A 26262-nucleotide genomic window follows, 5' to 3' on the forward strand; every position below is an offset into this window, starting at 1 on the left:
GTAGCCTTGTGGTTTTAGTTTAGATGCTCCTGTAATGTTTACCTGATGGCAGAAGAACAAACTGTTCATGGAGAGGGTGTGAGGGGTCTTTAATGATACTTGTGACCTGGAATTGGTTTACTATTGTCTGATGTACCAAGATACGGTGAAAACCTTTTGTTTGTCTGCCGTTCAGGCAGGCCATTCCATACATAAAGGAAAACAGAATGTAGAATATAAACTCAGTGGCCACTTTATTAGACACACCTGCGCACCTGCTCGTTAATGCAAATATCTAATCAGCCAATCACATTTTGCAAGTGAAAGTAACTTCTTATTGGTGATTACCCACTTTTCTGTGGATATGGAGTCACATTTATTTAAACCAGGCAGATTTTCTCCCTCACAGGACATTAATGAACCGGATGGTTTTTTGGATGGTTGTAATTAGGTTGTAGTTAAGGTCCATCTTTAAAGTTTTTAGCATCTCACTCAGACTCAGCTTACAGTTCTGTGTGCTTAGATGCTTCCCTTGCCTTGATTAATTAAAAACGAGGACAGCAAATTCTCTTCCCGGTTCGGAGACACATACCAGCAGGTGTCTCTGTTCCTGCAGTCACTGCAAGTGCAGATGCTGGAATCTGGAGCAACAATCTTCAGGAGGAACTTAGCAGGTCAAGCAGCGTCTGTGGGGAGGAGGGAATCAATATTGTTTTGGGTCAAAACCCTGCTTTGACCCAAATCTGTCGACAGTTCCTTTCACACCAGGTACAGCTCGATTTTTTCAAAGTTTCCAAGTTCCAAGTAAACGTCTTTTTAAAGTATGTACATATACGTCACCAAATATCACCCTGAGATTAATTTTTTTGCAGCCATTCATAGTAGAACAAAGAAATAAAATAGAAACGCAAACACGAGGAGATCTGCAGGTGCTGGAAATTCAAGCAACACACACAAAATGCTGGTGGATCGCAGCAGGCCAGGCAGCATCTATAGGAAGAGGTACAGTTGACGTTTCAGGCTGAGACCCTTCGTCAAGACTAAATGAAAGAAGAGATAGTAAGAGATTTGAAAGTGGGAGGGGGAGGGGGAGATCCTAAATGATAGGAGAAGACAGGAGAGGGAGGGATGAAGCTAAGAGCTGGAAGGTTGATTGGCAAAAGGGATATACAGCTGGAGAAGGGAAAGGATCATGGATCAGGAGGCATAGGGAGAAATAAAGGGGGAGGGGAGCACCAGAGGGAGATGGAGACTACCCTGCAGTTCGTGTATCGTCCCAACCGCTCAACAGACGACGCCATTACCACCACCCTCCACCTGGCCCTCGCCCACCTGGACAAAAAAGACATACGTTCGAATGCTGTTCATAGACTTCAGTTCAGCATTCAACACAATCATTCCTCAGCACCTGATTGGACAGCTGAAATTGCTGGGCCTGAACACCTCCCTCTGCAACTGAATCCTAGACTTCCTGACTGGAAGACCTTAGTCAGTCCGGATTGGGAACAGCATCTCCAACACCATCACACTGAGCATGGGGGCCCCCCAGGGCTGTGTGCTCAGTCCACTGCTGTTCACTCTGCTGACAACGAGTCAGCATACAGAGAGGAGGTGCAGCGGCTAACAGACTGGTGCAGAGCCAACAACCTGTCTCTGAATGTGAGCAAAACAAAAGAGATGGTTGTTGACTTCAGGAGGGCACGGAGTGACCACTCCCCGCTGAACATCGACGGCTTCTCGGTAGAGATCGTTAAGAGCACCAAATTTCTTGGTGTTCACCTGATGGAGAATCTCACCTGGTCCCTCAACACCAGCTCCATAGCCAAGAAAGCCCAGCAGCATCTGTACTTTCTGTGAAGGCTGAGGAAAGTCCATCTCCCACCCCACATCATCATCAAATTCTACAGAGGTTGTACTGAGAACATCCTGAGCAGCTGCATCACTGCCTGGTTCAGGAATTGCACCGTCTCGGATCGCAAAACCTTGCAGTGGATAGTGAGGTCAGCTGAGAAGATCATCGAGGTCTCTCTTCCTGCTATTACAGACATTTACACCACACGCTGCACCTGCAAAGCAAACAATATTGTGAAGGACCCCATGCATCCCTCACACAAACTCTTCTCCCTCCTGCCGTCTGGCAAAAGGTACCGAAGCATTCGGGCTCTCACGACCAGACTGTGCAACAGTTTCATCCCCCAAGCCATCAGACTCCTCAATACCCAGAGTCTAGACTGACATCTACATCATTTATTATTATAGTGTAATTTGTCCTCTACTGTGCCTATTGTCTTGTATATTAATTATTGTACTGCTCTGCACTGTTTAGTGCACTTTATGTAGTCCTGTGCAGGTCTGTAGTCTAGTGTAGTTTTTATGCTGTTTTACGTAGTCTAGTGTAGCCTTGTGTTGTCTCACATAGTCTAGTGTAGTTTTGTGTTGTTGCATGTAGCACCAGGATCCTGGAGGAACGTTGTTTCATTTTTACTGTGAACTGTACCAGCAGTTTATGGTCGAAATGACAATAAACTTGACTTGACTTGACTTGATATGCAACAGAAGATAAACTGTGCAAATACCTAAAAAAGACACATAGAGATGATGAGGTATTTCTTTTACCAGAGAGGGGCAAATCTGTGGAATTCATTGCCAAGTCATTGAGTATATTTAATGTGGAGAGTGATATGTTCTTGGTTAGTGATGGTGTCAAAGGTTATGGGGAGAAGTCAGGAGAATGGGATTGAGGGGGGATAATAAATCAACCATGATGGAATGGCAGAGCAAACTTGATGGGCTGAATGGCCTAATTCTGCTCTTATGTCTATGGACTATGGAAATAAATAATACAGAGAGAATAAATAATTCTTTGTTGTCTCTGTTCTTGGCTCTATAAACACCATTTAAATATCACCATTCATCCCATCTAAATTAACAGTTTGCCTGTATTTAATGTCATCCTGTGCATGTCTGTCTTTTTTTTAACAGTTTGCTTTCACTGTCCTCACTCTTTATTAAATTGAACTTCTAAACTTCATATCATCTGCAAGCCTTGAAATATTGCCTTATACACCCAAGTCCACATCAATAATGTAAATCAACAAGGCAGTTGTTCCACCTCAGGCCTTAAGCACACACTGCCGCACGCTTCCTTTCAGTCTGAAAAACAAACGTTCACCAATAATATTCCTAGGAAGCTTTGGCTCCTCAAAGATATGAAGCGTCCTTCCTCCGGCATGTTCTCCTGCAAACCCTTTGTGGTTGATTAATCTGTTTGATTTGTGCTTCCTCTTCCTTGCGATACTTTGAATTCCTCTTCCTCTAGACTAAACATGTTGTTGTGATTCAGCAGCCTCTTGACCTTCACAGACTCGGGTCACATTGTAAAATATTTATGCAATTCTCAGTTGTTTTCATTTTATTTACCGTATCTGATGGCGTTTGTCATTTACGCTAAGTCAAGTTTATCGTCATACAGAAAACAAAAGTACAGTGAGTAATAGGTAGATTTTTTTAAAACTTGGAGCAGCATCACAAGCACGTAGGTCAGACAACACACAAACCACAAATTATATGTAAGTTACACAAAACAGTGAAAAGGCAGCGCAAATCAATGCATTAATGCAAACAACACAAGCGCATTGTTGTGTTCCATTGCTGAAGTAAGGGTAGAGCTGTGCAGGTCATTTTGAGAACCCGATGGTCTCTGAATCTGGTGGTATGAGACTTTAGGGTTTTGCACCATGAGAAGCAGCTTGCAGAGGACATGACTCAGATGGTGGGGTTTCTTGATGATAGATAGAGCTGCCTTCTCGAAGCTGTGCCTCATTTAGCCATTGCATGCGTAAATGAAACTTACCTGGTTTAAAGCTGTCTACTTTTCTTGTCAGGATTTTTGTTAATAACTTCAGCTCTTAAGGATAAGCCTACATGCAGTAGTAGGAATACTGTACATTTTGTTCAAAGTGGTCAGTTATATTCCTTGTTCTTATCCTTCCACCACAATTCAGTAGCTCTTAATGCTATCACATGGGAACAGGAGGAAGGAATTTTGCTCTCCACCCTGTTCTGCTATCCAATGGGATCATGGCTAGGCACAATACACTTTTTTAAAATCTATGTATTTCAGATTTAAAACTAACCACTGACCTGTGACTAATTGCTGTTTGAGTTCCAGGTTTCCAACATTAACAGTGCTTTGAACCATTTCCTAACTTTGAAAGAGTCCCTTTATAGAACTTCATTCATAGTTCATTTATTGTGACTAGATTCAAACCCATAAAAGGCAGGCACAAATCGATCTTCTCAACACTGGCCTTTGTTTAACCAGTGTTACATGGGTGCCAGTTAGATAGGTATTTATCAATTGTGTTTTACTTTTTAACTTTTTTTAATACAGTGTGAGGACAGAGATCAAGGCCCTTTCTAAATTCAAAGTATCGAAGGTGAGATCAGTTTCTTGTATTGTACAGCATACAGCATGTGGGAAGTTTAAGTTCCTTGTGATCTGAATGCCTGCCTTGTTGAGATGTGTCTCCAGTCTGGCCAGCATAAGCTCTGTTCCTAGTGAATAGCACATTTCCAGAGGCAGTCAACCGATAGCTTAAGGAAAGGCAGTCAATGAAAGAATGGGTAACCACCAGGAAAAGGAAAGGAGGCAGGAGAAACCTCAGAGTGTAACTCACACTCCAAAACCATTTCTCCATGTTGGAAAATGTCAGCAGTGTATGTATTTCCAACAAATCCAGCCAGAGCCAAGACCCTGGCAGCTTGGGATCCCAGCTGCAACATGAAACCAATGGCAGTAGTGGTGGGAGACTCAGGAATGTGGAGAACAGACAGGCAATATGAATCTAGAATGGCATGTTGCCTTCCCAGGACCAGGATCAAGGCTGTTACAGAACAGAACAGTGGCAGGACAGTTTGAACTGGGAGAGCAAATTGCCAGAGGTCTAATGACTTTGGTAAAAAGAGAGATGAAGTCCTCCAACATGAATTTAGGGAGCTGGGTGGCAGATTAAACACCACAGCCTCTAAGACAATAAACTCTGGATTACTGCTTGTGCTGAGGGTTATAGGAATAGAAAGATAAGTCAAAGGAAAGTACAGTAAAGGATAGAGTAAGAGGGGGGTCTTGTGATTGTTTCAGGGGAAGATGCGATCTGTACAAGTTGGTTGGGTTGCACCTGGTCCAGAAGGGGTCTTCATGAGGAGGTTTGCTTGTGCTGCTGATTTATCCAGGTGGTTGATGGTTGGTGTGGACTCAGTAGGCTGAAAGGACTATTTCCATGAGGTAGAGTAGATTCTAGGTTTCTAATTCCCTTGACTAAGTTGTTTGGGGAAGAGAGCTGAGATCTTCCTTCTACCTTTCCATAAGAGATGAGGCCATTTCTCAACTAAACAGAAGGGCTGATAGTTCCTGTACTAGAATTACACTACAAGGATTGCTGGCTTAGAATAATAAAAAAGGTATGGAATTTAGTTCATAGACTCAGTACAAACCCCAAAAGCAAACCAAATTGCACGTTGATTACTTTTTTTTTAGCTTTATTAAATACACATTGTAGAGAGAACAACCTCATCTCCAGATGACAAAGTTTTGGTTTAAATATATGACAAACCATCAAGCACTTCCATCATATTCCCCACAATGCTCTGCATTTTTCCCCAAATGTGCTTCCTTCTGTTGGCTTTTTCCACAGAATTATATGAACAGAATGACCCAAATCAGTTAGAAATGAATCAAAGAGAAGGAAGATTTAATGAGGTATATTGATTTGCAATATTTTCAAAATGTTAACCTAAAAAGTGAGGGTAAAATTTCAAAGGTAAAGCTAATGGGTTTGATACAATTATGTACTCCAAGAGAATTGCAAAAATAATCCAGAATCCAGAGTATAACAACAGTTAGGAATAGAAATATAATAGAATTGAAAATTCGCACATTAACAGGAGAGATAAGTATCAAATAGAAACATCAAACACAAAAGCTCTGAAAACATAGTGCAAATTGGAGCATTCACTTTCCACAGTTTAGCACTTGTTAAGTAAAGTTTACAAAGAACAATAGACTTATTCAGAAAAATAAGTGTTCAAAATGAGATCGGAGAAAGTTTAAATATTGAGGGGGTTCTGAGTTTATTGGAGTGCAACCAATTGAAGGCCAGGAGGACAGGCAGAAAGATATGAGACAAGATATTAAAATAAACAGGAAATGTAAAACTGATGGTCAAAGGAAGAGATTGAAAATAAAACAACAGCTAGATATGATGTTGACTGCCCCAAGAGATAGAATTGACGTAGCAATCATGAGACTCTATTGGATATAAAGTATGATGGTGGAATTCTCTGGACAGATAGTGGAATGGAATCAGTTAGACGTTGGCTCTTGAAATGATGTGACAGGGCAAAAAGAATGTATGCCCACAAGAAGTGAAATATATCATTGATAAAGTGGACTGTTGAAAAAAGCAGGGAAAATGGAATGGGGAAATACAATCAGTGAGGATAAAATGATAAAGCTTAATTACAAATGAATGAAGAAAAACAGAGGCAGATGAATGAATTGAAAGGACTGTATGGCAGTGAAATTCTATGGGGAACTTGGATACGGGATAACAAGTTAATGCTAAAATCATTCACCCACACAACATACAAGTCACCACCAAACTCTTGTTCAAGCAACTCTCAGCAAACTACAATTTTTAAGCATCCCTGAGTAGTTTATTTTGAGACAGGAAAAAAAAACTCAAAACTTTGACCAACAAGAAACTGGTTAGATCAAAAGATTGGATAAAAACGACCTTGCTCAATATTCACAGTAGGGGTGGATTGTGTATGCTGATGCTCTTATTCAGAAGGACGCACAAATAAGGAACAGTTCACATTTTTCAATTCCACCTTGCACATTCACAATATCCCAGACAACATAGTTCTCCTACAAAGTTCAATGCTTTAAAAAAAATCGACCGTGATCAGAATAAATTTGTATATGTGCCATCTTATTGTTTTGGAGGAGATGCATTTAGAGGAAGCATAATAGTACGTATTCAAATATGGCCATAGATACAAAATGCTCACCGCGCACTCTTCTGGGTATCGCATCTTAGAAAGCTAGTGCTCAGCTTTGTTGAAGATGAGAGCCAATACCGTTGACACGTCAATTTGAAATAGTTGCTTTTGTTTGTTAAAATGGTAAAAGGAACTGTGAGTTTAAATAGGAAAGTTTATTGTACTATTATTTACAGTCATGTCCGCAATTCTGAGGCCTGGCCTCAATTGTGATTCTGAAGCCACTGGTGAAACGAAGGGGGAAGGGCAGGGAACTTCTGGAACTCCACTGACCAGAGTAGCAATGCACATGGAATTTTGGGACAATTGCCATTTTCAGATGATACCATATTGTGCAAGTTCGTGTAGTTCCAGGTGACTGAAGGCCTCCCAGGGGCAGATGACAGTGATATCTGCAAACCAAGTAAAGACAAGTTACCTGAGCTGTGCTAATACTTCCATCAAGGTGTTTAATATTTTCCCCAGTTAATCAATGTTCCAACAAAGATAAAAGATAGAACCAAAAGCTTTGTTAAGGCACATTCATAAAGCTCTTGTGGTGAATATTTTCAAATGCTCTACCATGAATAATTCAAGTAGATTGAATTTTACTCCATTTGGTTAACATGAAAAAAGTTGTTCTATTTCATTTGGTTAATTGTCAATGTTGTATGCATAGAGTCATTACAATGATTAATACAAAACACCATTTGATTAGTTTGCAGGGAAAAATTGTTATTGAACAAGTTTTGCCCTGAAGCATATTAACGTCTCAGTGATAAGCACTAATACGAAGAGATATGGAGATAATAAGCAGAGAGTAGCAGTCTCTCGATTGCTGATTGTACCATGTGAGAAACTGTTACAGAGGTCAGGGTTACAGATTTACCATGGAAGACACTAGCAGTATGCTAGATATGAGAAGAGTGTTAGGGGACAGTAGTTCTATTACTAGGCACAAGGTGCTTGGGAAGCTGAAAGATCCGCAGATAGATAAGTCACCTGGACCAGATGGACTACACCATAGGGTTCTGAAGGAGGTGGCTGAAGAGATTGTGGAGACATTAGTAATGATCTTACCAAATCAATAGACTCTGGCATGGTTCTGGAGGACTGGAAAATTGCAAATGTCTCTCCACTCTTCGAGAAGGGAGGGAAGCAGAAGAAGGAAACTATAGGCCAATTAGCCTGACCTCAGTGGTTGGGAAGATGTTGGAGTTGATTGTTAAGGATGTGGCTTCAGGGTACTTGGACGCACATGATAGAATAGGCCAAGGTCAGCATAGTTACATTAAGGGAAAATCTTGTCTGACAAATCTGTTGGAATTCTGTAAGGAAATAACAAGCAGGACAAACAAAGAAGAATTGGTGGATGTTGTGTACTTGGATTTTCAGAAGGCCTTCGATAAGGTGCTGCGCATAAGGCTGATGGACAAGATAAGAGCCCATGCTATTACAGGAAAGATACTAGCATGGATAGAGCAATGGCTGACCGGCAGGAGGCAAAGAGTGAGATAAAGGGGGCCTTTTCTGGTTGGCTGCCAGTGTTCCACAAGGGTCAGTGTTGGGACTGCTTCTTTTTATCTTGTATGTCAATGATTTGAAGGACAGAGTTGATGGCTTTGAGACCATGTTTGCAGAATATATGTAGATAACTGGAGGGGCAAGCAGTGTTAAGAAAGTAGGGAGGCTGCAGTAGGACAAACAGATTAGGAGAATGGACAAAGAAGTGGATGATGGAATACAGTGTTGGAAAGTGTATGGCCATGCACATTGGTAGAAGGAATAAAAGCATAGACTTTTTCTTAAACATGCTGAATTCCCTCAGGGTTAATTTAGAGGCTGAGTCAGTTGTGGGGAATGCAAATGCAATGTTAACGTATAATATTGAGGCTTTATAAGGCACTGGTGAGGCTTCACTTGGAATATTGTGAGCAGTTTTAGCCCCCTATTTAAGAATGATGAGCTGACATGGAGATTGGGGGGGCGGGAATCTCATTGAAACCTATGGAATGTTGAAAGGCCTAGATAGAGTGGATGTGGAGAGGATGTTTCCTGTGGTGGAGGAGTCTATGACTAGAAAGCTGACTCTCAGAATAGAGAGATGTCCATTTAAAATGGAGATGAGGAGAAATTTCTTTAGCCAGCGGTGAATCTGGGGAATTCGTTGCCACAGGCGGCTGTGGAGGCCGGGTCATTGGGTATATTTAAGGTGGAGATTGATAGGTTCTTGATTAGTCAGGGCATGAAAGGTTACATGAATAAAACAGGAGATTGGAATTGTGAGAGAACTGGTTAGCCATGATGAAATAGCAGAGCAGACTAGATGAGCCAAATACCCTAATTCTGCTCCTATGTCTTATGGTCTTATTACCACAGATAGAATTACTGAGGGGTTGACTATACGTTAATATCACATATTTCCTATTTTGAAATGTGCGTTATTTGTACTTTGGTACCACAGTACATCTGCAGTTGCCAGTCTATATTAACATCAGATGTAAGTATTGTATGATATAATGGGCTTTTCAAGATTAATCCACAGCACAATTGCAAATAGTGAATACCCGGTAATATAGTTTTAACAAATAATGTCACTATACCTGTGCCTAAACCTTCCATTCCAGGAATGTCATCACCAAACCTGTGGCAGAGAAGAAACAATGTTTAACAAGCCACTAAAAAAAACATTGTGGGTAAATATTTGACATGTCAGTCTTCATAGATGAAACATTAACAGCACCACTCAACGTGTCATTGAGTGTGGGAAGCATTTCAGTCGAACCTAATTCCAAGCACATTCTTCAGCAGGATGGGAAAGCATCTGATGTTTCCCTGTCCCTAGTGCAGTTACCCAGACATAAACTGTGTTGACAAAATGATGTCCCAGTGATGATTCAGGTAGAGTCTGGGGATCAGATGTACAGGTGGTGCGTTTCTCATTTGCTCCACTTCTAAGGTTCAACTAAATTTATTGAAGCAATTGCAAGCTGAAATTTGTGTCCTCCCACTCCGTAATGTTCTGTATCTAGCCTTGCAGTGTAAAACTGCAGGTAATATCTGTACATAAAATATCTCTGGATGAGATTTTGTTCATATTAAAACAATAAACGCAACAGATTCTGCAGATTCTGGAAATCCAGAGTAACATACACAAAATGCTTGAGTAACTCAGCAGCTCAGTCAGCATCTATGGAGGGGAATAAACAGTTGACGTCTCGGGCAGAGGCCCTTCATCAGGATCTGAAGGGTATCAGCCCAAAATATCAATTGTTTATTCCCCTCCGTAGATCTGCCTGACCTGCTGATTCCCTCAAGCATTTTGTGTATGTTACTCATATCCAAACTATATTGTTGGCATTTTGCTTTAATCACCTCCTTTCTCCCACTAAAGGTTTCTTTTCAATGAAACCCAGCTACGTATGCAAAATAACCTATCCTTGCACTTCCATGAAAGCCTGTTTGTTGGAGGGTGAATACACATTTATCATGCTTACTGGAAAGCTGCTACTGTTTAGTTTTGAGTCAAGAATGTTATATTAGTCAAAATTATCCAAGGATAAATGAAAATGTAAAAATACTGTTTTGCAATACTTCATAATTCTTCAAAAAATTCTATTCTGTTTCTTTATTTTCCAGTGAATGCCTGCATGAAAAATAATCTCTGGGTGACATATGCATATTTTGATAATAAATTTACTTTGATTATTTATGTTCTTGATGACATATAATTCTTAACTTGGTCTACCAGTATATCGCAATATAATATTTACTGATGTCACATCTTCTTAAATCCTTTCAAACACTTCTTTCTCTCTTACCCTTGTACTCCTTTCTTTGGTGGCTTGCTCTTAAACTGTCTTGTTTGCCTCTGTTTGAACTTTGGTGGTCCTTTCCTAGGAGTTGCTGGTCCTCCAGTTACTCGTGTTGCTGATTTAATTTCTCCTGCAGGTTTCGGTGGTTCTAGGGTCAGAGCCATCTCTTGTGCTTTCAGGTTTGGTTGAATTTCCAAAGGGTTGGCTGCCATGATTTATGTTCCTCTACGGCCACGCTTCACTAGGGTACTATGTCTCAAAAGAAACCAAAACCTCAACCAATTAATAATATAGCAATGTCGTTTTGTATCTCCAAGATTATCAAACAATCAATGCAACCTGTCTTGGACTAATCCTAATCCCTGGTGCAAGAAACAAGGACAGGACCAATGGGATTATTTTCAGTAGTTTGCTTGTAATAGGATTTTGAAAACTGAAGTGTTTTAAGAAGAGCGGTGGCTCGGAAAAGAATTTGTTAGATAATTAACCCCTGATGTTCTATGTTTGCCTATAGATGGACTTTGAGGAATGAGTTTTTATTGCAAAGATGTGATTGAGATGATATCTCACACAACGTACTATTACACAGCGTTTTAGAATCACATTGCCTCTTCATTTGTTGCTGTTACATTTTGCATTTTAATAAAAGTATGAAATGTATAAATTAAGTGATGCAAAACACTTCCACATTTTCAAGAGACCAGGACAGGCATGATAGTCCGAATTGCCTAATTATGATTTGGTGAAAACGTTCTGCAAATAATTCAAAAGACTACAGAGTCACTATGACATTCGCCCAGAAGAGGAAGCTGCAGCTTTTGTCCAGTGTGGTAAAGTGAAATATTTCAGTTTACCGGCACTGTGTCACAGCAATTCTTGCTGCTAGCTAATGGATCTGGGTTTGATCCTGACCTTGGGACTACCAATGTGGAATTCCACCCAATCTCCCTGTAACCACATGGGTTTCCACTAGATACTGCAGATTCATTCCACATCCCAAGGATGTGGACATTGGTTAATTGCCTGCTGTAAGTTATCCTTTTGATGAGGTGACATAAAAATCAAAGGGAGTTGATGGGATGTGAAAAAGAGTAAGTTGCAGGGATACAGGAAAATCAGAAGGAGAATGGGACAGAGAGGATTGCTTTATTACATGAATCTGATGAGCTGAATAGCTTTCTACATTTGTAGTGAGCAAATAGTGTGGTCTTTATCAAATCAAGTATACATTCAGTGATATTTATAATGGTATTCTGTAAACAGTGGGCTCTGTCAGCAAATGAACTGATACAGACTGTTTATCAAAAGTTCAAAGTTACTGTTCCGAGCTAAACTGTTCAATTTCATTTACAGATTAGGAAGACTGGTCATTGACACCCCGTTTACAGTTCCTTTCGTTGCACTCTATTTTTATCCTCCAAATGTTTAATTCTTCCTTCTACTACAAATTTGAAAGTCTGCATGAAGATTAAACCATCATTGTTTGTGATTTTGTGAAAATACTTGAAGCCTTTATAAAACATTAAAAAAAATTCTCGAAGGGTAAACTTTCCCTGTTGGAGAATTATCTTTTTTATAAATGCATTTATAAAATCAACATACATTTTTCTAGGTTTGTAAAAAAAAACTATTGCTAGATTATCAACTTGAATTATTGTCAGATACAGCTGTTTTATTTTCTATAAATTGATGTCAATGAATTGCAGATAAGCTCTGGAAAAGCAAACTAATTAAATAAAATTGGTTTTATTTGTGCGGCTGTAATATTCTCATTCCGAAGAGTGCTGCAACTAAAGCTAGTGGTAATCTTTTGAAAGCTCTGAAACTGGGTTTCAAGGTCAAATCATCCCTGAAATACTAACAATGCATTTTCATTAATTAGTTGAGTTGAGTTTTTGCTGATGCAAAATACAGATCAGTAAGAGGCTTATTCACACAAATCCCTGACATTTAGCTACCCTTTCTTTCTACAGTCGTTGAACTGCTCAAGTGACATTTCAAATAAAGACAGATGCCATAGTCTCACTCACCTTCCTTAAAGGTCCTCATTAACCTTATTTAACACTTCATTTCACTTTGGGCATGCATGCTTATGAATATTTAACTCCTCTTGTACATGTTGAATTTGGATCATGATCCCTTTCCCAATAATTATAGTATTTTTTTGGTTATAACAACATTTTCCCTCAGGGTGGCTAATTAGGAAATGTGTTATATTTTCAGTTTCAATATAATTAATGACAGATGGTAGAACAACGAGCAGTTTAAAAACATTATTCTTTTGGTGTACTTTACCAAATCCAATTAAAGTCACAATCTGCTTTATGAGAGCTGTCTCTTATGCAAAGGAGTCAGGCAGGCTTTGGAACCGGACCTCTCTAATGGAAGAATCTTGGCCTGCCCCAGAAACTGGGCACACTTCAATGTGATGCTGTGGAGTTCAGCAGTGCAAGAGGTGCCATCTTTCATATAAAATATTAAATTAAGCTTCCATCATCCATGGGAAAAATGTTCTCCTGCTGTCAGATTCTCCCAATGTTCGCGTTTCATTGGTTGAACATTAAGACAATAAGACAGAAGACATGGGAGCAAATTAGGCCTTTCAGCCCATCAAGTTTGCTCCACCATTTGATCCTGGCTCATTTATTTTCCCTCTCAACCCTACTCTTCAGCCTTCGCCTACACAACCTTTGGCGTCCTTACTAGCAACTTGAATTATTGTCAAACAAAGCTGTTTTGTTAAGGGAATATTCCATTACCCATGCTAGAGTATTGCCAGAAAGCTATTTTTCAAATATTTTGATAAAGTATTGGTTCAACTTAATAAATACTACATTTAAATGCAATAATTCAGGAACCAGGCAGCCATAATGTTGTTCACAAATTACCAAGCATCATTGACAAATGTTCTGCTGGTGCAGAATTATCAGTGTTTAATATGAAAAGAATGCAAGGTTGCTGCCTCATGATAGATTGCTGTTGGACTAGATGATAAAATTGCAATGAAAACCGATCCATGCTGATTGAAACATTGTTGATACAAGGTTGATTAGGTTCTTTGTATTTAATTTATGCGTTTTACTGTGCGGAAATCTGCCATGATTTAAGATTAGCCTCCTAATTCTGATTGTGAAGATTATTATAGTAAGATAGAATTAACGTGACATCATTTAGTGATTTTATAGAAATTATACTAAAATATTTGTATTGAAATCCTAATTATTAATATATTTTCTCTCTTCATAGGCAGTGTTTTAATTAATTTTATTAGTTATGCTAATATGGAGTAAATGCTTAAGTGAAGCCTTTCTCCTTATATTAGAGCAATTTATTATACAAATTGAATGTCAAAGGTCTCAAAAACGTCCACATCCTAATGCCATTATTTCATGTCCCTCTCTGCTATCCACAGACTAAATCATTGCTACTGCTTTGTAATGTAAAAATAGTTTTAATTTTTTAACATTCTGAACTTCATGCAAAATTCCAAACAGGAAAACCAAGGCATGAACACAGCTTTATGGTAAGTAGAACGCAGCCAAGTAGTCAAACCATCTTTAAGCAAGCATAATGGATTCTTATAAGATTTGATTCCAAGATCTGATCTGCATTAACCAGTTAAAGTCATATCTCAATATATTAACATTTTTCAAAGACAAATAACATTCCTCTATTATATTTTTATTGATTTTCCTTAATTCAAGGTTTACTTTTAACATTTCCTCATTTATTGGCTTGTTCAGAACATATATCATTGAATATTAAATTTTATTTTTCAACTTTATAAGTCAATATTCAATTTAATTTGTGCTCATGTTCGAAATCTCATAGTAAACCTAGCTGTGTGAAATTTATTATAATTTGGCCCTGTTTTGTTGAGAATTAAAAGACCAGGTACTACTTACCACTATGTGGAGACAAAGACGAACATTTGCCAATGGAAGGTGAGAGCTCTAACTAGCTCTCGTAGGAATTTCTGTACTTCTAACTACGCAGTTCTAGATCCACTGAGATAGAAACCAGCTTTTATTAGGGAAGAGCATAATAGGATATTGACGCCAGAAGTGTCTCCCTTTTAATCTGGTGATGTCACTATTCAAAGAGAAAGCTGATATGAAGATAAGCTGAGGCTCAATGGAGATGTCACCTTTCGTGTTTGTTATTGCCGAACAAAATGATTTTCTCCAGCTTCTTAAGTAAACAATGCTAAATGCATTAAAATATTTTATTTTGGTATTTCATGTATAATCTAATTGCCAACCACTTCAGAGGATAACATATTAAAATTGCATTGTGGGGGAGCCAAGAAGACAAAACTGGAAAACGTAAGACACAAGAGCAGAATTAGGCCACTCGGCCCATTGAGTCTTCTCCATCATTTGATCATGGCTAATTTATTATTCCTCTCAGCCCCACTCTCCATCATACTCCCCGTAAACCTTTGACACCCTTTCTAATCAAGAACCTTTTGTAAATGCATGGTAGTGTAGTGGTTAGCACAATGCCTTACAGTACTAGCAACTGGGTTCATTTCCCACCACTGCCTGTGAGGAGTTAGCACATTCTCCCTGTAACTGCATGGGTTTCCTCCCATAGTCTAAAGGTGAGCCGGTCGGTAGGGTAATCAGCCATTGTAAATTGCCACGTGATTAGGCTGGGGTTAAATCGGGGGTTGCTAGGTAGCAGGGCTTGAAGGGTCAGAATGGCTTATTCTGTGCTGTATCTCAATAAACAAACAAACAAATAAACAAACAAACAAATAAATAAATAGATAAATAAATAAATGAATTGCATGATACACGCAGACATCTAAAGAGTGACGTCAGGGTTATATCTTCCTGGGATGTGAAAACAGAATCTCACTGACTCCCTTGCCATTGAAGTGGATTGAAGGTTGTCAATTTGCTGTATTTGCTTGGCAGATACAAACTCAAGTCCATTAGACTATAATACATATGGGCAGAATTAGGCCATTTGGCTCATTGAGTCTGCTCTGCTATTTCATCATGGCTGACGCATTTCCCTCTCAACCCCATTCTCCTGCCTTCCCTTCATGCCCCGACTTATCAATAATTTATCAACCTCTGCTTTAAATACACCCAGTGACCTGGCCTCCAAAGCCACCTGTGGCAACAAATTCCACAGATTTACCACCCACTGGTAAATAAACTCCTCTTCATCTCTGTTTGAAATGAGCATCCTTCTGTTCTGAGAATGTGCCCTCTGGCTTTAGACTCCCCCACCACTGGAAACATCCTTTGCACATTCACTCTATCTAGGCCTTTCAATATTCGTTAGATATCAAAAAGATTCCCCCCTTATTCTTCTAAATTCCAGCAAGTATAGGCTCAGAGCCAGCAAACAGTCCTCATGTAATAAGCCTTTCATTCCCAGAATCATTTTTGTGAACTTCCTTTCAACCCTCTCTGATGTCAGCGCATCCTGTCTTAGATAAGGGACCCAAACTGGTGATGATACTCCAAGTGAGGCCTCACCAGTGCCTTAGAAAGCCTCAGGATTATATCCTTGTTTTTATATCCGAGTCCTCTCAAAATGAACCCTAACACTGTATTTGCCTTCCTCACCACCGACTCATCTTGCAAGTTAACCTTTAGGGGATCCTGCATGTGGACTCCCAAATCCCTTTGCACCTTGGACTTTTGAATTTTCTCCCTGTTTAGAAAATAGTCTATGCTTGTGTTCTTTCTACCAAAGTGCATGACCATACATGTCCTGACACTGTATTCCATCTGCCATTTCTTTGCCCATTCTCCTAATCTGTCTAACTCCTTCTATAACCTCCCTGCTACCTCAACATAACCTGCCCATCCACCATTCTTTGTATCGTCCACAAATTGGCCACAAAACCATCAATTCTGTCATACAAATCATTGACATAGAATGTAAAAGGAAGCGGTGCCGACACCAACCCCCTGTGAAACACTAGTCATCGGCAGAAAGGTTCCCTTTATTCCCACTCTTTGCTTCTTGCCAACCAGCCAATACTTTCTCCGTGCTAGTGTTCTTTCCTGTAACACCATGGTCTATTATCTTGCTAAGCAGCCTCATGTGCAGCACCTTGTCAACGACTTTCTGAAAATCTAAGTACAGAACATCTGCCGATTCTCCTTGGCCTATCCAGCTTATTATTTCCTCAAAGAATTCTAACAGTTTTGTCAGGCGAGGTTTCCCCATAAGGAAACCATGCTGACCATAGAACCATAGAACCATAGAACCATAGAACATTACAGCACAGAAACAGGCCTTTTGGCCCTTCTTGGCTGTGCCGAACCATTTTTCTGCCTAGTCCCACTGACCTGCACCTAGACCATATCCCTCCATACCACTCTCAGCCATGTACCTGTCCAAATTTTTCTAAATGTTAAAAGTGACTTTAACCTATTTTATCATATGCACATTCAGTGAGTTGGACACACCACAGGTAAAGGCTACACAGGCAGAAAGGGAATTGGTGGCCACTAGACAGCGTAGCAGTAGGCAGGTAGTGCAGGAGTCCCCTGAGGTCATCTCCCTCCTAAACAGATATACTGTTTTGGATACTGTTGGGGGAGATGTCTCATCAGGGGAAGGCAGCAGCAGCCGAGTTCATGGCACCATGGGTGGCTCTGTGGCACAGGAGGGAAGGAAAAGGAGTGGGAGAGCTATAGTGATAGGGGATTTGATTGTAAGGGGAATAGATAGGCGTTTCTGCGGCCGCAAACAAGACTCCAGGATGGTATGTTGCCTCCCTGGTGCAAGGGTCAAGGATGTCTCTGAGCGGCTGCGGGACATTCTGGAATGGGAGGGTGAACAGCCAGTGGTCGTGGTGCACATAGGTACCAACGATATAGGTAAAAAATGGGATGAGGTCCTACAAGGTGAATATAGGGAGTTAGGAGATAAACTAAAAAGTAGGACCACGAAGATAATAATCTCTGGATTACTACCAGTGCCATGTGCTAGTCAGAGTAGAAATAGGAGGATATTTCAGATGAATACGTGGCTTGAAAAATGGTGCAAGGGGGAGGTATTCAAATTTCTGGGGCATTGGAACCAGTTCTGGGGGAGGTGGGACCGGTACAAACAGGACGGTCTGCACCTGGGCTGGACTGGAACCAATGTCCTAGGGGGAGCGTTTGCTACTGCTGTTCAGGAGGCTTTAAACTAATGTGGCAGGGGGATGGGAACAAGTGCAGAGAGACAGAGGGGTGTAAAATGAGGGTAGAAGCAAAAAGTAGTGAGGTGAAAAGTAAAAGTGGCAGGCAGGCAAATCCAGGGCAAAAAGCAAAAAGGGCCACTTTTCAACATAATTGTATAAGGGCTAAGAGTGTTGTAAAAACAAACCTGAAAGCTTTGTGTGTCAATGCGAGGAGCATTCGTAACAAGGTGGATGAATTGAATGTGCAGATAATTATTAATGAATATGATATAGTTGGGATCACAGAGACATGGCTCCAGGGTGACCAAGGATGGGAGCTCAACATCCAGAGATATTCAATATTCAGGAGGGATAGACAGGAAAGAAAAGGAGGTGGGGTAGCGTTGCTGGTTAGAGAGGAGATTAACGCAATAGAAAGGAAGGACATTAGCCTGGAGGATGTGGAATCGATATGGGTAGAGCTGTATAACACTAAGGGGCAGAAAACGCTGGTGGGAGTTGTGTACAGGCCACCTAACAGTAGTAGTGAGGTTGGGGATGGCATTAAACAGGAAATTAGAAATGTGTGCAATAAAGGAACAGTAGTTATAATGGGTGACTTCAATCTACATATAGATTGGGTAAACCAAATTGGTAAGGGTGCTGAGGAAGAGAATTTCTTGGAATGTATGCTGAATGGTTTTCTGAACCAACATGTCAAGGAACCAACTAGAGAGCAGGCCATTCTAGATTGGGTATTGAGCAATGAGTAAGGGTTAGTTAGCAATATTGTGGTGCGAGGCCACTTGGGTAAGAGTGACCATAATATGGTGGAATTCTTCATTAAGATGGAGAGTGACATAGTTAATTCAGAAACAAAGGTTCTGAACTTAAAGAAGGGTAACTTTGAAGGTATGAGACGTGAATTAGCTAAGATAGACTGGCAAATGATACTTAAAGGGTTGACGGTGGATATGCAATGGCAAGCATTTAAAGATCGCATGGATGAACTACAACAATTGTTCATTCCAGTTTGGCAAAAGAATAAACCAGGGAAGATAGTGCACCCGTGGCTGACAAGGGAAATTAGGGATAGTATCAAATCCAAAGAAGAAACATATAAGTTAGCCAAAAAAAAGCGGCACATCTGAGGACTGGGAGAAATTCAGAGACCAGCAGAGGAGGACAAGGGGCTTAATTAGGAAAGGGAAAAAAGATTATGAGAGAAAGCTGGCAGGGAACAAAAAACTGACTGTAAAAGCTTTTATAGATACGTGAAAAGAAAAAGATTGGTCAAGACAAATGTAGGTCCTTTACAGTCAGAAACAGGTGAATTGATCATAGGGAACAAAGACATGGCAGACCAATTGAATAACTACTTTGGTTCTGTCTTCACTAAGGAGGACATAAATAATCTTCCAAAAATAGTAAGGGACCGAGGGTCTAGTGAGATGGAGGAACTGAGGGAAATACATGTTAGTAGGGAAGTGGTGTTAGGTAAATTGAAGGGATTAAAGGCAGATAAATCCCCAGGGCCAGATGGTCTGCATCCCAGAGTGCTTAAGGAAGTAGCCCAAGAAATAGTGGATGCATTAGTGATAATTTTTCAAAACTCCTTAGATTCTGGATTAGTTCCTGAGGATTGGAGGGTGGCTAATGTAACCCCACTTTTTAAAAAAGGAGGGAGAGAGAAACCAGGGAATTATAGACTGGTTAGTCTGACATCGGTGGGAGGGGGGGGGGGGGAGATGCTAGAGTCGGTTATCAAAGATGAGATAACAGTACATCTGGAAAGAGGTGAAATCATCGGACAAAGTCAGCATGGATTTGTGAAAGGAAAATCATGTCTGATGAATCTTATAGAATTTTTTGAAGATGTAACTAGTAGAGTGGATAGGGGAGAACCAGTGGATGTGGTATATTTGGATTTTCAAAAGGCTTTTGACAAGGTCCCACACAGGAGATTAGAGTGCAAACCTAAAGCACATGGTATTGGGGGTATGGTATTGATGTGAATAGAGAATTGGTTGGCAAACAGGAAGCAAAGAGTGGGAATAAACGGGACCTTTTCAGATTAGCAGGTGGTGACTAGTGGGGTACTGCAAGGCTCAGCGCTGGGACTTCAGTTGTTTACAATATATATTAATGATTTAGACGAGGGAATTAAATGCAGCATCTCCAAGTTTGCGGATGACATGAAGCTGGGCGGCGGTATTAGCTGTGAGGAGGATGCTAAGAGGATGCAGGGTGACTTGGATAGGATAGGTGAGTGGGCAAATTCATGGCAGATGCAATTTAATGTGGATAAATCCCCTAATCTGAGGAAAGACATTCTTGCTATAGAGGGAGTACAAAGAAGGTTTGCCAGATTGATTCCTGGGATGGCAGGACTTTCATATGAAGAAAGACTGGATCGACTAGGCTTATACTCGCTGGAATTTAGAAGATTGAGGGGAGATCTTATTGAAATGTATAAAATTCTAAAGGGATTGGATGGGCTAGATGCAGGAAGATTGTTTCCGATGTTGGGGGAGTCCAGAACGAGGGGTCACAGTTTAAGGATAAAGGGGAAGCCTTTTGGGACCGAGATGAGGAAAAACTTCTTCACACAGAGAGTGGTGAATCTGTGGAATTCTCTGCCACAGGAAACAGTTGAGGCCGGTTCATTGGCTATATTTAAGAGGAAGTTAGATATGGCCCTTGTGGCTAAAGGGATCAGGGGGTATGGAGAGATAGCAGGTACAGGGTTCTGAGTTGGATGATCAGCCATGATCATACTGAATGGCAGTGCAGGTTCGAAGGGCCGAATGGCCTACTCCTGCACCTATTTTCTATGTTTCTATGTTTCCAAATACCCTGAAACTTCATTCTTAACAATTGATTCGAAATTCTTCCCAAGCACTGAGGTAAGGCTAACTGTCTCTTCTTCTGCCTGCCTCCGTTCCTGAAGAGCAGAGTGACGTTCGCAACTTACCAGTCCTCTGGAACTATGCCAGAATCTAGTGATTCTTGAAAGATCATTACTAATGCCTCCACAATATCTTTAGCTGCCTCTTTCAGAACCCTGGGGTGTGGTCCATCTGGTTCAGGTGACTTATCTACCTTCGAACCTTTCAGTTTCCTAAGCTCCTTCTCTCTAGTAATAGCAACTGTGCTTACTTCTGTCCCCTGTCATTCTTGAATTCTGGCATACTGCTAGTGTCTTCCACAGTGAAGGCTGATGCAAAATACTTATTTAGTTTGTCTGCCATTTCCTTGTTCCCATTACTATCTCTCCAGTGTAATTTTCCAGTTGTCCAATATCTACTCTCGCCTCTGCTTTACTCTTCAAATACCTAAAAAAAACTTTTGGTATCCTCTTTGATATTTTTGGCTAGGTTCTCTTCACATTTAATCTTTTTTCTACTTATAGCTTTTTTAGTTGCCTTCCGTTTGTTTGTAAGAGCTTTCTAGTCCTCTAGCTTCCCACTAATTTTTGCTATATTACTTGTCCTCTCTTTTGGTTTTATGCTGTCTTTGTCGACCTTTATCAACCATGTTTGGGTCATCCTGCCTTTAGAATACTTTTTCTTTGGGATGTATCTATCCTGTGCCTTCCAAATTGCTGCTGCACTCTGGTTATCCTTGCTAGTGTCCCCTTCCAACCAACTTTGATCAGCTCTTCTCTCATGTCTCTGTAATTCCCTTTACTCCATGGTAATACTGACATATTTGACCTTTGCTTCTCCATCTCAAGATGCAGGATGAATTCTATCATATTACAATCACTGTCTCGTAAGGGTTCCTTGACCTTAAGCTCCCTAATCAAATCTAGTTTATCACACAATACCCAATCCAAAACAGCTGATCCCCTAGTGGGCTTAACCTCAGGCTGCTCTAAAAAGCCAGCTAGTCGGCATTCCACAAATTCCCTCTCTTTGGATCCAAAATCAGCACCAAACTGATTTTCCCAATCTGCCTGCATATTGGAATCCCCTATACGTATTTTAACATTGCCCTTCTGACGTGCATTTTCATCTACCGTTGTAATTTGAAGTCACAGAATGTTAAGTCAAATCCATTGCAGTCCAAGTACTCTTGACGTGATACATTTGAATGACGGACCATCACCCACTGTAGCACTGTAATTGAACTGCTATTCCAAATGCACTTTAATTTCATCAGGATAAAGATATCAATTAAAAGAGCAAAACAGAAAATAAAAGTAACCCTTCAAGAAAAATATAACAAAAACTAAAAGTAGAAGTTCACCTTGAAAGCTTCTAATAATATCCATGAAGAATAGATTAATTGAGTTAATGGAGTCATCTGTAGTGATAAACAGGGGAGTTCATGATGAGAACAGGAAAATTGCTGAACTATTAAACAACTGCTTTGGTTAGATATAATTAAGAAGATGTGTAGCTCGGGTGGTTGATGGTTGGGTCGAGTTATACTCCGACCTTGGCAGTTTACTTGCAAACATTTCATCACCATGTGAGGAGACATCGTCAGTGCACTGTCGACTGTGGTGTGTCCTCCGAATGCTTGGCCTTTATATACTTTTCAATCAGCTGATTCAACGTCATTTTAGAAACTTACTTCTGATGTGTGGAGGAAAGCTCCTTGCTGATTGGTTGTGTGGCAAACTTTGTGTGTTGTGGTTTGGAATTTTACCTGCATCAGCTCTTAAATAGGATTGAGGTCTAATTTTTGTTTTTAAAGAATTGTTCGCAGGAAACCACCCTTCTAGGAATTCTCTTGCGTGCTGCGTGTTCACTTGTGCCATGACTATCACAAATGCCCAGTCGAATTTGTGCCCCTCTCGATCTTCGTGGGTAGTGACTAGGGAGAGTTGGTCAACCTGCTTTACAGCCAGCTGATGTCCATGGACACTTGTGGATGGTTTTCCCCCGGTTTGTCCAATGTAATCTTTGCTGCAGTCCCCGCATTTAATTTGTTTCACTTCTTCTGTCACAAAAGAGGATGCAAGTAGTCACCCAGAAATGTTAGGGAATCCAGAATCTAACCAAAATCTTAATAGTCTATTTTTAATAGTTTAATATGTGGCAGGGTAGAGATACATCACTACAAAAGGAGGGGTAACGCTCTCCTTCCTTCTGCTAGCCTGCAGGTCACCCATGGGCAAGGTGTAGCATCTGCCTAGACCCCTCGATCAGGGTAACGTGAAGCCATGGGAGCAGCTAGTGCATATCACAAGTCCTGGTTGTGTGACCACCGTCGCCAGGCAGACAAACTCTGAAGAGTAATGGCCGGGGTCACCTGTCATGTAAAGACACTGCCCAGAAGAAGGCATTGGCAAACAACTTCTGTAGAAAAATTTGCCAAGAACAATCACGGTCAGGACCACGATTGCCCACGTCATATGACATAATGACGATGAATTATTTAAATGATTTTAATCCTCATAAATGACATTTATCTTAAAATTATTTGCAACAACTTTAATAGTCTGTTAGGAAAACTGGAGCTCTATTAGAAAAAAACAAAGCCTCTCAGCTTTTCTACCAGTCAAAGGCTATCACCTTACTCCAGGGGCAGGGCCTCAGCAGTAGGCTGGATGAAAGACTCACTGTTTTGCCTCATTACATCTGACTGGGTTCCTTTCAGAGTTCGGCTGGCCAGTTTAATAGGGCCTACACATCCCATTGGGAATGTGTGGGTGGCTGTGTGGGAAGACGAGTGTCAAGTCTGAATAGTCATTTGAATCCAGATAAATGCAACCCAAAGGTCAAACACGACTAGATAATTATACATTTTCTGTTTCTGTAGCTGTCAGATGGCAGGGCTTTGAATAAAAATAATTGCAAAATGTTATTTCCAGGTTCTGATTTTGTGCTACAATCAAGTTCAAGTTCAAGTTTAACTACCATTCAATAGCGCCAAACATAACAGCATCAATCTGGGGCCAAGGTGCAATACACTTTATCAACAGCACATAGCACCTAGCACAAATATCACGTACAGTCACAATGAAAGAAGTAATATCGGCCAAGTCCCCAAGTGGCATGACTGGAGTCCTGGTCTGGTTTGATCTTCCACTGAGTGAGCAGTACCAAGCGAACACCAGGGGGCAACACTAAGCAAACAGCGGAAGGCCGCTCTGATGGGAGGAGCAGGCCTGGACTCAGTATTGATTCCAGCAGGTCCCACAGAGGCTCTCCCACACCGCCTTGGTGGCTCGCCCCTTGGGCCCATTCCTTCTCACATCTGGGGCAATGCAGCTCCCCTGCCTTCAGTCTCGGCAATGAACGAGGTGAACTGGACTTGCAGAAAACTACATCACTAATATCTAACAGGGTTTTGCGATCCCACTAAAATCATCCGAGGCAATCATTTGGCACAATGGTATACAAGTCCAGAAGACAACGCAGCAGCGGTGTACAATAAGTTCAGCTCCGATGCTATTGGGAAACTTACTTATGGGATGGTCCTGCAGTACTTGATGTTCTCAGTATCCAGGAATGACTTGTGATCATATAAAAGATGTACAGGATGAACAACTACACCTTTAACTGTGTCCAAGCGTGCCACCATCTTTGACTCCTTTGATTGAATGTCAGATCCTCTATTTAATTTCCTGGCAATTTTTGGAGATAGTTAAAGCAGTCATATTCAGATAACTGAGAGATAAATATCCATAAATCTTGTTCATTGAAAGATGCACCATGAATCAACTACAGAAGTAGCAATGATTTCAGGAAAGTGTAGAGGACAGGGTTGAAAACAAGACCAAAACTGCAATAACCCCATCAATATTTACTTACGCAAACACGAGGAAATCTGCAGATGCTGGAAATTCAAGCAACACACACAAAATGCTGGTGGAACACAGCAGGCCAGACAGCATCTATAGGGAGAAGTACAGTCGATGTTTCGGGCCGAGACCCTTCGTCAGTCCAGCATTGTGTGTGTGTTGCATCAATATTTACATTATGTTACCCTCCACCATGTGATTTGCACTTCTGAGAAATTATTACTGTGTAGCGTATTGCTCTGCGCATTCTTTTCCACGTTGAACTAGAGTGAGCAGCAAGATCGGAGTGAAGAACACGAGAGATTCCGCAGATGCTGGAAATCTTGAGCGACGCACTCATCATGTTAGAAGAGCTCAACAGGTCAGGCAGCATCAATGGAGGGGAATAAACAGTTGACGTCTTGGCCCAAGAACGTTTGGGACAAGATCAAATCTCAGTCCGAAATACCAATTGGTTAATTCTGCTCCGTAGATGCTGCCTGACCTGCTGAGTTTCTCCAGCATTTTGTGTGTGTTCCGAATAGTCAAGAACGGCAGGCAGCAACCTTAAACAGTAACTTCCGGAGAAACTGAGTCTCGGTTTGTTAAGTTATATTTCTTTATTAAAGATTTTAAGCTGACTTGAAGAACTTATACAATATATTGAAACAAAAGGAAGTGGGAGAACTTTCTCTACCCGATTCTTGCAATAAAGGTTCTTAGAGGTGTGAACATCACCAAAGTCTGTCCTGTTCCAACCACGTTGACGTCCCAGCCAAGAGAGCTCACCAGTGCCTCGACTTCCTCAAGAGGCTAAAGAAATTCAGCATTTCCCCGTTGACTCCTACCAATTTTTATCGATGCATCATAGAAATCATTCTGTATGGATCCATAATGGCTTGGTATGGGAACTGCTCTGCACAGGATCGCAAGAAACTACTGAGTTGTGGACACAGCTCAGCACACGCGGGAACCAGCCTCCCATCTGTGTACTCTGTTCATGCGTCTCGCTGCTGCAGCAAGGCGGCCAGCATAATCAAAGTCCCCACCCACTCTGGACATTCTCTCTTCTCCATTCTCCCATCAAGTCAAAAATACAGAAGCCTGAAAGCCATACCATGCTTTCCATGCTTTAACATACAAAGCCATGCTCAAAGACAGCTTCTATCCCACTGTTATCAGACACTTCAATGGACCTCTTCTATGACAAGGTAGACTCTTGGCCTCACAATCTACCTCACTATGATCTTGCAGTTCATTGCTTATCTGCACAGCTCTTTCTCTGTAGCTTTTTACATTTTATTCAGCATTGTTACTGTCTTACCTTGTGCTACCACATTGCACAGTCTGGAGAGGGATGGGCTACGCTGGATTTCAGATGCCCAAGACGATGAGCAATCACCAAAAAGATCGGTGCAAAAAGCTTGTCATGACGGTCCCCAACGACTCCACCTCCACACACACACACACACACACACACACACACACACACACACACACACACACGCACACACACGCACACACACGCACACACACGCGCACACACGCGC

The 26262-nt window shown here is 40.9% G+C and overlaps 1 protein-coding gene across 2 annotated transcripts; it reads right to left on the reverse strand.

Annotated features, from left to right (window-relative positions):
* Nucleotides 1–5503: 5503 nt before the first annotated feature.
* LOC140714708 (retinal rod rhodopsin-sensitive cGMP 3',5'-cyclic phosphodiesterase subunit gamma) lies at nt 5504–14851 on the reverse strand. 2 transcript variants are annotated; one of them, XM_073026204.1, is made up of 4 exons: nt 14744–14851; nt 10845–11087; nt 9627–9667; nt 5504–7436 (listed from the first exon to the last, which is right to left on the reverse strand). In XM_073026204.1, the coding sequence occupies exons 2-4, from the start codon at nt 11048–11050 to the stop codon at nt 7360–7362; spliced, it is 324 nt and encodes a 107-aa protein (XP_072882305.1). In that variant the 5' UTR covers nt 11051–11087; nt 14744–14851; the 3' UTR covers nt 5504–7359. The 2 variants fall into 2 exon arrangements, with proteins under 2 accessions (XP_072882305.1, XP_072882304.1); XM_073026203.1 differs by having other exon boundaries at nt 10845–11093; nt 14744–14837.
* Nucleotides 14852–26262: the final 11411 nt, after the last annotated feature.

The sequence above is a fragment of the Hemitrygon akajei genome, chromosome 22 (assembly GCF_048418815.1).
Source record: "Hemitrygon akajei chromosome 22, sHemAka1.3, whole genome shotgun sequence".
NCBI lineage: Eukaryota > Metazoa > Chordata > Chondrichthyes > Myliobatiformes > Dasyatidae > Hemitrygon > Hemitrygon akajei.